Source organism: Rhinopithecus bieti, unplaced genomic scaffold (assembly GCF_001698545.2).
Source record: "Rhinopithecus bieti isolate Rb0 unplaced genomic scaffold, ASM169854v2 scaffold_14232, whole genome shotgun sequence".
In the NCBI taxonomy this organism is placed as follows: Eukaryota; Metazoa; Chordata; class Mammalia; order Primates; family Cercopithecidae; genus Rhinopithecus; species Rhinopithecus bieti.
In genome coordinates this window covers 139130-152678 of record NW_016807906.1, presented here as the reverse complement: position 1 = coordinate 152678, position 13549 = coordinate 139130, and the positions used below count along the sequence as shown (strand labels likewise).

At 47.5% G+C, this 13549-nt stretch overlaps 1 protein-coding gene across 1 annotated transcript in view; it reads left to right on the top strand.

The window, feature by feature from the left end:
* The window catches only part of LYRM4 (LYR motif containing 4), a 172909-nt gene extending 159946 nt beyond the window's left edge, over positions 1-12963 (top strand). The window contains exon 3 of the mRNA XM_017884143.1: positions 11901-12963. Coding sequence (XP_017739632.1) covers positions 11901-11969 — 69 coding nt within the window. The 3' untranslated portion in view covers positions 11970-12963. The remainder of the gene's footprint in view (positions 1-11900) is intronic.
* Positions 12964-13549: the final 586 nt, after the last annotated feature.

Genomic DNA, 13549 nt, shown 5'->3' with positions numbered 1-13549 from the left:
TCTGTCCCTCAAAAAAAAAAATAAGAGAGAAAGAAAGTCGCCCGCCCGGGCAACGTGGCTCAGCCTGTAATCCCAGCATTGGAGGGCCCAGACGGCGATCACGAGGTCAGGACGATCCGAGCCATCCCTGGTCTAACACGGTGAAACCCCGCTCTTAACAAAAAAAAAATACCAAAAAACTACCGAGGGCAGGTGCGGGCGCCTGACCCCAGCTACTCCGAGGCTGAGGCAGGAGAAGGCTGAAACCCGGGAGGCAAGATTGCAGTGAGCCGCAGATCCGCCACAGCACTCCAGCCTGGCGCAGAGCGAGACTCTGTCTCAAAAAAAAAAAAAAAAAAAGAAATCCCCATATCTGGCATTCAAGGCTTACAGGAAGGATGGAGATGGAGTGTGTACCGGGAGAGGGGAAGCAAAAAGATGCACCCCTGCTTCTTTGAAATGGCCTTTCTCAGCTACCACGCGTCATTGGAGGTTGGGGTTTCAGTAAATCCAGTTTGGATGATCCCTTCAGGCACCCTTCTGTTGCATAAAATGGTGGCAGAATTAAATGTAGCAGTGTTATGCTATTATATGTAAACATTTTGAAGAACAAGCCTACTGGATTCTAAAAAGAAGAAAAGGTTATGTGGACCGAGGGCTGTTTTTAGAGGAACACCATGTGGTCGATATTCCTAAGTTTGGGTTTCACAATACTTCTTGTTGCCATACAGAAAAGACTGAAAAAATGTAGACATAAATTCACGCGTCCCTATTTCAGTGTGCTTTTAAAAAAAATTGGGAAATATAAAAGCATGATATAAAATGGTCTATTTGACAAATAAACTTTTATCATTGGTGACTTGACTGTGATAAGGCTGTGGCAATGCCTCTCCATGCTGGGATCTCACCAGGGACAATTGCTGCAGGAATTGCAGGCAGCGTGAAAGGATGTCCAGCCTTGTCATAAGCCAGAGGAGGGGCACAGATGTCATGCTTACCTTCCTCAGTGCAGGTGAACAGGAGCAGGCAGCTTAGCATGTGCCATCTGAGACCATATGTTGAAATTCTGTCAAAAATGTGTTGGCCGGGCATGGTGCCTCATGCCTGTAATTCTAGCACTTTAGGAGGCCAAGTCAGGCGGATCACCTGAAGTGGGAGTTTGAGACCAGCCTGGCCAACATGGTGAAAGCCCATCTCTACTAAAAACACAAAAATTAGCCAGGTGTGGTAGCACATGCCTGCAGTCCCAGCTATTCAAGAAGCTGAGGCATGAGAATCACTTGAACACAGGAGGAGGAGGTTGCAGCGAGCTGAGATCACACCACAGAACTCCAGCCTGGATGACAGAGTGAGACTCTGTCTCAGAATATATATATGTATAGATATTGTTTTGGTGGCTCAAGGGGGTTTTTTTTGGCCTTCCAAAGCCCCCCTGAAAATGTAGCTATCTTAGGAAAGTGCAGTATCTTAAAAATATGTTTCTGAAACTGGGTGTATCAGAAGGCACTCAAAGGTGACAGGGTAAAAACAGTGCATCCTCTTGGAGGGTCAGGGTTACTTGTCAACTTGGAGGGAAAAAAAAACTGTGAAGAGACTGGGTCTTGCTATGTTGCGCGAGATCATAGAGCACTACAGCCTCGAACTCCTGGGCTCAAGCAATCTTCCCACCTTAGCCTCCTAAGTAGCTGAGACTACAGGTGTGCACCAAGGTGGGTTTCCCTACCACATCTGGCAGGGAAAACATTTTTATACGAAAATAAGCACAGACATGCTATACAGCAGAATATACCATTTACATGAAGATCAATATGAGACTTCCAAGAAATATTCTGGCTACCACAGCCCCTTTAAGCTAAGTCCCAAATCCCCAGGAGAACGATTTTGGTTTTTTGTGCGGTTTTTTTTTTTGTTTTTTTTTTTGTTTTTTTTGTTTTTTGAGACGGAGTCTCGCTCTATCACCAGGCTGGAGTGCAGTGACACAATCTCAGCTCACTGCAACCTCTGCCTCCCGGGTTCAAGTAATTCTCCTGCCTCAGCTTCCCGAGTGGCTGGGACTATAGGCGCACACCACCACACCCAGCTAATTTTTGTATTTTTAGTAGAGACGGGGTTTCACCATGTTTGCCAGGATGGTCTCGATCTCTTGACCTCGTGATCCACCCGGCTTGGCCTCCCAAAGTAGTGGGATTGCAGGCGTAAGCCACCACACTGCCAGGAGTATGATTTTATGTGTTAACTACCTCTGCATAACAGGATCTGGTTTGTAACTCTCTCTTGTGTGAATTTCTCTCTCCTTGGGCCAGTGCCATTCTGTTTTACTAATATCTCAAAAATGCTTTAAGATTTTCCTTTTCAAAGGTTTTCTTATTCATGACTTTTTATTCACATAAACCTTAAAGTCATTTTGTCATGTATTTTAAAATCTTGTCAGATTTTGTATTATCATTGTACTAAATGTAAATTCATTTGCAAAATTGGCATTTTTATATGACTCAGTCTTTTCACGAATATGGTATCTCTCAGTAAAATTTTATATTACTTAGCTTTTTAGTTTCTTTCTAAAGATCACACATGTCTTACGAGGTTTACATCTAGGAGTGTTTTTGTCACTGTGACTGTTGTTACTGCCCTTTCCCATTCTGTTTTCAGTGTGATCCACTGGGGTGCCAGCTTCTGACATGTGAAATGGAAGAGCATGCCTAGCAGAGCAAGTACACACCCTCCAAAAATAGAAATTAAAAGAAAACATGACAGAGTTTGCCTGTAAAAGCCTACAAATTGATGATAATAATGGTACTTTCCTCATAAAGTCATTGTGAGGCTAAAAGAAATACTTTCATTTAGTTATTAATAATTGATTAAGCACTTAGAGCAGTGCCTGGTACATAGTAAATGCTCATTAATCGTCACTATTGCTTTCATCATCATCATCATTATTTTGTACTAGTCATAGCATTATCATCATTAATTGAAAAAGTATCATCATCATCACACCAGAGGCAAGATTTGGCACTGTGCCCTGCGGCCCCCGATCTCTGAGGGGGAAGAGAGCAGAGCAGTTTACCCCTTGGCTTCACCAGCAAAGCTAGACATCCATGTCTCTCCTGTAACTGTACAGGGCACAGCCACCTCCTTCTCGTACCAGACTGCTCTGACCCACTGGCAGTGTCATGGGCCCTGTCTGGGCAGGAAGCCCATAAGAGAAGAGATGAGGAAAGAACAACTCAGCAGTCAGTCCTTGAGTCCAGCCCGGAAAGATCACATTCACACCCACGTGGTGAGCTCAGCTGTCATTGCCACCATATTCTGCAGTTGGGGGTTAATTATTACAGAATCATGTGCTCTTATAGCTGAAGGGTGAGGGGCCTTGAGATCCTAAGATCAGGGTCTGGGACCCCATGATATGCATTTTGGGTTTTTTTGTTTTTTTTTTTTTTTTTTTTTTTGAGACAAAGTCTCACTCTGTTACCCAGGCTGAAATACAGTGGTGCGATCTTGGCTCACTGCAACCTCTGCCTCCTGGGTTCAAGTGATTCTCCTGCCTCAGCCTCCTGAGTAGCAAGGATTACAGGCGCCCACTACCACACCCGGCTAATTTTTGTGTTTTTAGTAGAGACAGAGTTTCACCATGTTGGTCAGGCTGGTCTCAAACTCCTGACCTTGTGATCCGCCCGCTAGGCCTCCCAAAGTGCTGGGATTACAGGCGTGAGCCACTGCGCCCCGCCCATGATATGCATCTTGACAGAGACAGGCCTTGCACAAATCTGTGCATGGAAGTAATGTTTAGCAGGCCCTTGCCAGGTGCCTAGCACTGTGCTTATTTGATTTTCCCAGTAGTGTTAGGACATTTCATATATGTGGGCCCTGGGAAGGAACTGGGGAAAATGGTAGATTTTCTTCACATCTAGTGTTTCATTTGATTCCCATAACAACTCTGCGAAACAGGCAGGAAGTGGCAGAGACAGGAGTAGGATCCCAGCCCAGGGCTGCGTCCATTCCCCACCTTCCCCACCCACTCCCCTGGCGAGTGAGCCCAGTTCCTGGGACCCAGGTTCTATAGAGATGTGTTGCAGGGTGGCTGTGCATTGCTTCAGAAGAAAGACTAAGCAGTGAAGACCTGTAACACTGTACCCAATTGTATTTTCTTATATCTTGCTCCTTCCTCCCCTGCAGGTTATTTGTCTAATGAGTCTCAGAGCTCTTAAGTGTTTCTGGGCCATCTAGTCATCCCGGCTACTGGCAGTTGAGTAATCTGTGTACTTTTCCAATGAACTCTAATGCCAACTCCCTAAACTTAATAGAATAAAAGTGTGATCAGCTTTAATGACCAGTTTATGCACAGTAATGGTTTGATGTGGCTGTATAAGTCAATTTGGGATTCTGGAGGGACTGGAACTTGAAGCTGTTAATTGCACTACCTTACTTGCGTTGACCAGACCCTCTTACCTGTAGCTTGGAGCATCCTTCTCTGCCATTAGCTCCGCCGCATCAATCCTGGCTAGCCTCCTGTTGTGTGCTGACACATTTTACAGCCCAAATCAATGCAGCAGAACTGCTCCACAAACATTTATTGCCTCAACTCCTTAGCCCTCATTGAGATAACTTTTTAATATTTCTTCCCTGTGTGAACTGAGTATTTCCCCTGCTTCTTCTGTAATGGCTCTGGGTAAATCCCATATAGCCCTGGATTCTAGCCTTAAACCCTCTGCTGGGCCAAATTTAAATCATTTCATTTCACTTAACGGTCAGTGAACATTCTTGTTGCACTAAATGGTCCTACCACTGTTTTTATTCACTTGTCTTCATCAGTTCTGTATTTCCACTTGTGGCTCACCAGCAGAGCACTCTGTAATCACTCAGCTATCTGGATTTTAGAGTCAGTGGGCACCGACCCTTAGAACCATGGAGTATGGGACTGATATTTTTAGTTGTCAGGTACTTTCTGAGCACTTTGTATGGGTCTGGCACTGACCTAAACTGTGCTTTGAAGGCACCTAAGTCAAATTACATGATCCCTTCTCCCCCCTCCCCTCAGTCACCGATGCTCATGCTAGGGAACTGAGGCAGACCCACTTACCATTACAGTATGGGGACCATGCGGGTGGCCCCAGTATATGCAGTATATATGTCAGACAGACATGCATCTCTATATCCTCTTAATACCATTCACATTGTAAGACCTGATGTCATTAGTTCCCCCCCCGCCCCGCCAAGGGCCATAAAATTGTCGTACTGGAATGGGTTTTTTTGTGGTTGTTTTTTGTTTTTTAATTTAATTAAAATTTCTGTCAAAGCAGACTATAAATTTGGTTTGTTTTGATTTCAAGTTTCCTGAAGCTTGGCTCTTCAGATTGCCCCCCAGTTCTTCATTCCGTGGGTTTCCTTTGGGGTCTTTCCCATGGGGCCGATCCCACCTCACAGCTACATGCCTTACAGGAGAGCACCCCTCCCCCAGAAGTTTCATCCTCTAGATGAAATAAACATGACGGTAACTACTGTAATGGGAGCTTTTGTAAGAAACACAGCAGAGGGCCACATTCTCCTGTTGGAGAATCCTGTGTTCGTTCTTGTTCTAGCCAGCGCATAGAGAATACGGCCTTTAGCACACAGAGCTCACACACAGGGAGCTACATGGGGAGAAGCATGTTTGTTCTGAGGCATGATAAGTGTGCCACCAAAGCCTTCAAAGGGGCCACCAGAGGAAGTGTCGGCCAGACAGACCTTCTGGAAAGTAGTTTTGCAAGATCCATCAGTAACCATAAAAATATTCATATCTAGCCAGGCACAGTGGCTCACACCTGTAATCCCAGCACTTTGGGAGGCCGAGGTGGGTGGATCACGAGGTCAGGAGATCGAGACCACGGTGAAACCCTGTCTCTACTAAAAATACAAAAAAATTAGCCGGGCATGATGGCGGCCGCCTGTAGTCCCAGATACTTGGGAGGCTGAGGCAGGAGAATGGTGTGAACCCGGGAGGCGGAGCTTGCAGTGAGCCGAGATCGCGCCACTGCACTCTGGCTTGGGCGACAGAGCGAGACTCCATCTCAAAAAAAAAAAAAAAAATTCATATCTGTTTATCCAACAATTCTACTTCTAGAAACCTTTTATAAGGAAAAAAGTCAGATTTGATAAAAGGTTATATATGAATGATAATCCTGGCATTAAGTGAAAACAGTCTAAATGTTCATCATATGGGAGTGATTAAATAGATTATGATATATCTTTACAATGGAGTATTACACAGTTACTGAAAATATTCCTTCAAAGGACAGTTAATGACATAAGGATCATAATATGAAGTTAAGTTCAAAAGCAAGTTATGCTATGATCTCACATTTAAATATTGTGTATATATACACACACATTTTTAATCTACATGTGATATAACAGACTACTCAAAAATACCAAACTACTAATAGCCACCTATCCGAATGCAGCTAAATATTTAGAGCAAGCTTGTCCAACCCACAGCCTGTGGGCCACGTGCAGCCCAGGATGGCCTTGAATGCAGCCCAACACAAATTCGTAAACTTAAAACATGAGATTTTTTTTTGCGATTTTTTTTTCTTTAGCTCATCAGCTTTCGTTAATGTTAGTGTGTTTTATGTGTGGCCCAAGACAATTCTTCTTCTTCCAGTGTGGCCCAGGGAAGCAAAAAGATTGGACACCCCTGATTTAAAGAGAAAAAGAACAGAATCTTTATAATTTCCCATGTAGCTTTTTTAAACTTTGGAAACAGCTACAGTAGGTACTTGTTAATTGCACCTCCCCAGATGACAGGGACATTGTTTCCACTTGCCACAGGGCACAGATCACCCCCTTCTCTGCACCAGCCTTCGTTTCATTAGTCCTATGATCTCACATTAAAATTCTCATTGTGCATTCAAGTCAGTAAAGATTGGTTTAGCTGTATGTAGCAAGAAACCCAAGTAACAGGAGCTTTTAAAAGATGAAGGTTTACTTTTCTCGCACATAAAAGAAAGCTGGCAATAAGGTGTCCAGAGCTGGCATGGTGTCTCCATGGTCATCAAGCACTCAGGCACCTCCTTTCTGCCCCCCAGCCTTAGCATGTAGCTGCCATATCAGACTTACCTTACGGTGCTAGATGTCTGCTGGTGTTCCAGCTATCAAGTTCATATTCCAGGCAGAACGGAGACAAACTGGGGGGCAGGCAGGCAGTGGAGTGCCCCTAGTCTGAGGCGGCCCACTTTAAAGAACTTTCCTAGATGCTCCTGCCTTGATGACAGCTGACACCTCATTGGCCACGTCTAGCTGCACAGGAGTCTGGAGAATGTACACTTCTAGATGTGCACTGACCCTGTAAGGAAAAAGGAGAGATGGATGCTGAGCAGGCCACAGTTCTCTCATGTGGTTATCTCAGATTTTCATAACATAGGCTCATAATTATAGTGATGTATAATTTGCGTTATGAAGAAATCATTGATCAGCCAGGCATGGCGGCACATGCCTGTAATCCCAGCTACTCAGGAGGCTGAGGCAGGAGGATCACTCAAGCCCAGGAGTTCAAGACCAACCTGGGCAACATAGTGAGAACCTGTCTCTAAAAAAAAGAGAGAGAGAGAGAGAGAGAAAAGAAAGGAAGAAATGGTTGGGACCTGGTAGGGGAGCAGCATTTTGGAGAAAGCACTGGACAGAGATCAGAAGATCTGGGGTTCATGTCTTTGCTTCTATATGGATTGATTCTTCTGGGCTTCATTCTTCACCAAAAGCTGAGGGCAGTGATTCTAACAGCATCCACGTGCAGCAGTCTTGAACTTGCAAGGGTGGGTCCCCCTTCAGTGCAGCACCCATTCCTCTGGCTGCCCCTCTATAACTTCTGCCACTCCTTCCAAGCTGGAATCACCTCTTACCTGCACTCTTTTTCTGTTTGTTGTTGTTGTTGTTGTTGTTGTTGTTGTTGTTGTTGTTGAGATGGAGTCTCGCTCTGTCACCCAGGCCAGAGTGCAGTGACACGATCTCGGCTCACTGCAACCTCTGCCTCCTGGGTTCACGCCATTCTTCTGCCTCAGCCTCCTGAATAGCTGGGATTATAGGTGCCCGCAACCTCGCCCTATATATTTTTAGTAGAGACGGGGCTTCACCATGTTGGTCAGGCTGGTCTCGGACCTGTGACCCGGTGATCCACCCACCTCGACCTCCCAAAGTGCTGAGATTACAGGCATAAGCCACCGCGCCCAGCCTCACCTGCACTCTTACTGGTCCCTTAACCGAGTCCCCTGCCACAACTCTCCACCTCTTCCTTGCCTTGACCCTAAGACAAGGTGATCTGTTTAACCACAGATCTGGATGCACTGGTCCTCCATTTTTAACATTTTAACAGCTTTCCATTCCCTCCAAGTAGAGCATGGCATCTGTGTTCTGGCCCTACCCCACTTTCCTTTTATTCTCTCTTCTCTGCCTTCTCCACCCCCATCCTCACCCTCACCCTTCCGTATCCACACTTAGTCTATTTCTGTCTCTGACAGTCTCCACATCCAGTCGTGTCATGGGCTTCTCACCCCTGCGGCAGCTCCAGCCTCTGGGCCTCTGAGCTCCTCCTCCCCTGAGGCTGTCTCCTCTGAGAAGTCTTCCCTGACTCCCTCAGGCTGAGTCACATCTTCTAGATCCCTCTAGTCCTGTGTGCCCTCCTGTGCTAGTACATTCCAGATGCTAGGTCGTTTATCTCAATTCTTGTCTGTTTTCCCTTCCTGGACTCAGAGATTTCTGCAGGCATTAATCACATCCGAAAGTCTCACCCGCACAAGGTGCCTGGAACAGGAGGTGCTCACTGCTTGTCTGCAGAATGACTCAGGGCTGGGGCTGCCCTTCCAGGGCTCCTCCAGGTTTCCTGGGTCTTTGAACACCTGTGCATTGTGTGCTGTATATGCCTTCCACTCGCAGGAAAGGGCCCTGCCTGCCTGTCCATCTTCGCTGCAGCCATTGCTCTCAGTGCATTGGGCTCAGATTCCTTCTCTCGCTCGCTCGTCACGGATCTGCTGAGCAGTGTTGTCTACTAGGACTGTGTGGGGCCCAGGGACACAGAAAGCAGCGTTCACCAGTCCTGCCCTTGAGGGGCTCTCAGGGGGCTGGAGAAGGGAAGACAGACATGAACTAGAGCACGTGACCTCATAGGGCCCACACACACAGACCCTAGAGCACGTGACCTCATAGGGACCACACACACAGACCACACAGATGGTCCAGATGGCTGCAAAGAGGAGGGCAGGCTTCGCGAGCATGCCGCCCGGGCTGCAGGCGGTGAACGGGTGGACAGAAGTGCGCCCTCCCTTCAGGAGGGGCCAGGAAGCCAGTCACCCCTCCTGCTGCTGCAACACGTTTCTCCCCTCCATGTCTGCCACGACTCTCCCTTGGCCAGATTCCCACCAGCTGCCCTAGGGACTCTCCTGCCATGTAGGTGCTGTACTGGTTGGGGACCTCACACATCTTTTTCTTGACACTGGCCAACTTTATTGAGGGCCCAAAGACTGCTGGAGCTGCAAAGGACCGTAAAGATCACCTAGAAGTTTCCAGACCTCATCCCACAGGCGAGGAACTGAGACCAGAGGAAGTGGAGAGTCTCACATGGCAAGTGGCAGAGCCATCGGAGCTACAGCCCAGCTGTCCTGTTCCCGCTGCCCCCCTCCCCCTCATCCCAGGGCCTTTCCAGGGTGCCACCTTTCCTTCCAGGGTGCCAGAAGTAGAATATGTGGATCAGCACTGGGCCATTCGGAAACCGTGCATCCCAGGTGGATCCTGGAGCCATGGACAGTGCCTGTAATCACAGAAGCTGAGAGTCAGAAGGAATCCATCTGGTTCAGCCCTGGTCTAGCATATACCTTCCTTCCCATCCTCACTTTCTGCTCCCCATGGGGACACAGAACTCACAGCTTCCCAAGCCAGCCCATTGCATTTTTGAATGGGTCTCTTCTTATGCCATCCCATAACCCCTGCCTGCCACTAAAGCCTTGAGAAGATGATGGTAAACTCTGTCAAGTACTCATAGAATGTCCGATTGTGGACACTTCTAGGACGCGTTCCTGGTGAATCCCCTGAGATCAATTAAATACAGAACAAGCTCCCAGGTAACGGAACCATCCAAGCTGTTATACAAAATTGTTTGTATTAGCCTAGTGTTAATTATCCAAACAGTAATGGTTCCCCTTTTTTTAAGGATCATTGGTGTTCTAGCCTTTCTGTTCTCAGTATCGTTTGATAGTGGGTGCATCTATCTGTTGAGGTTAATATATGAAAACAAAACCGTGTACTATTCAGGGTGGAGGACAATGCCGATCCTCCTCTCTGTAGTAGGGTATAGATGGCTTCAGCTCACCCAGTAGCTATTTCAGGTTGTCCAGAAGGGAAACTCAGAAACTCCCTGCATTCATCATGACTGTACAGTAGCCCCCAAGAAACCCAGTGTGGCTCCTCACAGCCCTCAAGATGATTTCCGACCTTGCCACCTAAAGTGTGGCCCATGGACCAGCAGCATCAACATTACCTGCAGGTTGTGAGAAATGCAGCACCCCAGACGCCCCCCATCCACTTGCATCCAAAGTCTTCTCTATATTAATGAGAGGAAAGGAGGAATGAGGACACAGTAGCAAAGCTCATCACTGTGACTTGTTAGGAGTTGTGCTGGAGAACTCATTCTCTACACCACCTTCCCATAACTCCTACCTGTCTCTTCTGATTTTTAATTAGGACATTCACTTGCATTTAAAATACCTGCGAGATCTCCCCATCCCCAAATCTCCACTGTCTACTTTTCTTTCTTCTTAGATGACCCGCTGCTCTTGCCTCTTTCTTCGCTTTCTCTTGCACCACAACACTTAGCAGTTATTATCCGTGCCACAGACCTTCAAGATAACCGCTGTACAAGGGCAGACTGAAGACCGAGCAAATGGCATGGAAAGCAGGACACCTCAGACAGACCACGGGGCTGTCCTTGGTGACAGAGTACTGCTCTTTAACACGTGCTGTAGTAATGACATGGTCGCCTTCTGTTCGGGGCCTTCACTTCGAAACAGAGCACTAAGGTCGAGGAGGAAAACCATATGATGATGTTGACCCCTGGCTGCTCTGGGTGGTAGCTGTGGCCTTTAGGAGTTTACTATCGTTTTCTTAAACAGCAGTTACTCGCCTCGAATTTCCCATGGATAGTGACCAGCTGGTCTGAAATCCAGATAGAGTTGCTAATGGGCAGCCCTTTCTTCACCAGTTCCACTTATTCTTAAAAATGTATCACTCAGGAAATGCTTTTACAGAAAAATTGTGGCAAGACCCTTTGTTCCCGAGGAAAGACCTGCTGTAGCCCCAGATGATGGCTCCAGCATCCACCTGGGACAGTGGAAACGTTGGGCATTAAGACACTTAATAAAAAGGACACTTTAAAAAGAAGGGGGCAGGAAAGATGGCAGGCAGGAGGTGCAGGCACTCAGACAGCTGCCCTCAACCCCACCCGGGATGGGCCACGGAATAGTGTTCGCATTAACCTGAATGCAGTGCTTTTTCTACCCCAGCGTAGTCGGCACCCGTTTCTGCATTGTTCTAAAACCCTTTCCCTATGCAAGAAGCAGTTCAAAGACTTAGGAGAGGAGGTACTGGGCACACATGGGACAGCTATGCCACCAGCAGGCAGGCCTCACCCAGCTCAGCACAGCCCGGCTATGCTGTTTCAGAGAGAGGGAATTGGTGTGTGGATCTCTGTAACTTCTCACAGTGAGGGAAGTGGGGGTTGGATGGTGCAAGGAGCTAGCCAAGCAGCTCTAATGACTGGCCTTGCCCCACAGTGCAGTTGCCAGAAGGGAGCAGCCCTGGGATGGCCAACATTTGTATTCGAAATGTTAGGAAATGTTCCTTCTGACCTTTGCCAGGGGCTAGAGGGCCACGGTTCCTGATCTGTGTCCTTTCTTTGCCTTCAGGTCCACATTGGCCAACTGTATTCAACTGACAAGCTGATCATTGAGAATCGAGACATGCCCAGGACCTAGCAAGCCGGGGACCAGCCACCAACGGCGGCCAGGGACCACCTTCAGCATCCACTCTGTGTTTGAGATGGGGGCTCCCCAAACCAGCTTACAATAGCCTTTTGCACTGCCTGCCCTGTGGGAGCTGATAAACCAAGTCACGTTTGCGTTCTGTTGCAGCCTTCGTGAAAAAGGATGGCTGTCTCTCCTTGGTTCACGTGTTAGAATGGAGAGCTAGAGTTTGTTCAGAATAGTGCTGTGTGTTACCGCGTCTCCCCTCCACCCCACTTCTATCTCGTAGCTCATGGCCATTGTGTATAGCATTTCTACATGTTGTATCTTGGTCCTTGACAATAAAAAGAATTGTCTCCCTGAGCCTTTCACACCAGATAAACCCCTGCCGATTAATGCATTTTCATTTTCTACTGACAGAAGGCCTGGAGAGGGCTGTTGGGGGCCCTCAGGGAGGGTTCGACCCTGAGAAAAGAAGTGCCTTGGTGAAGGCAAGTCCAAGCCCCACTTGAGACTGGGGCAGTGTGGAGCAGGGCAGGGCTGCGAGGGTACACGGTGCATGCTGTAACGTATACCTGAACCCAGTACAACAAAGGTGATGGGTGTGTAGGTACACACCCAGAGATGGCGCACTGCGGATCAGCAACCTTAGCCCCACCTAGGAGCTTGCTGGAAATGCAGGCTCAAGTCCCTCCCAACACCTGGTGAATGAGAGCCCCCCAGCCTGATCCAAGCCCAGGACAACCCCCATACCCTGAAGCCTGGAACATGCTGCGCAGCACTGGTGCCCAAATCTGGCTGCTGGACAGAAGCACCTGGAGAGTTGGAGCGCTTTTTAAAAAGATGTCTCAGCACTTCGCTCTCTGCAGGTTCTGACTCAGTGAGGGGTGAGGCACATGTTCCTCTCTTTCTAAAGCTCTGCCAGTGTTTTTCATGTTTAACCAGTTGGGGACCCCTGCTCTTTAAGCATATTACAGGTAATAACGATATTGTTTGTATGCTTTTATTCTTGGAAACAGATTCATTCCAAACATAGAAAGAACGTATTAAATAACTTGCTTGTCATCTGGGGAGTTTACGAGGGACCAGACCCGTCAGAGTGGTTTCTTGTTTCCCTTTGCATACAGTGTTGAGTGGATTTGGTATCTGTGTGTTAAGGTTTGGAACAGGCTCATATAAATAGCACCGGTCCTGGAATAGCTGCAGCACTGTCACCCCCTCATTTTGACTCTCACAGTCATGGGAGTGGGCGCACGCAGTCTGAGCCCACGCGCTTCTCACCCTCACGTGAGAACTCATGTCTTCCGTTGTCTTCCAGAGAGCACAGATTTGCTGCAGTGATGCATTCAGATAGATGTAACATGTAGCCATTCTATTTGGCAGTACAACTTTTGATTTCAGGATAAAGTCTTTTTTTTATTATTATTGAGATGGAGTCTTGCTCTGTCGCCCAGGCTGGAGTGCAGTGGTGCGATCTTGGCTCACTGTAACCTCTGCTTCCTGGGTTCAAGCCATTCTCCTGCCTCAGCCTCCTGAGTAGTTGGGATTACAGGGGCCTGCCACCACGCCCAGCTAATTTTTTGTATTTTTAG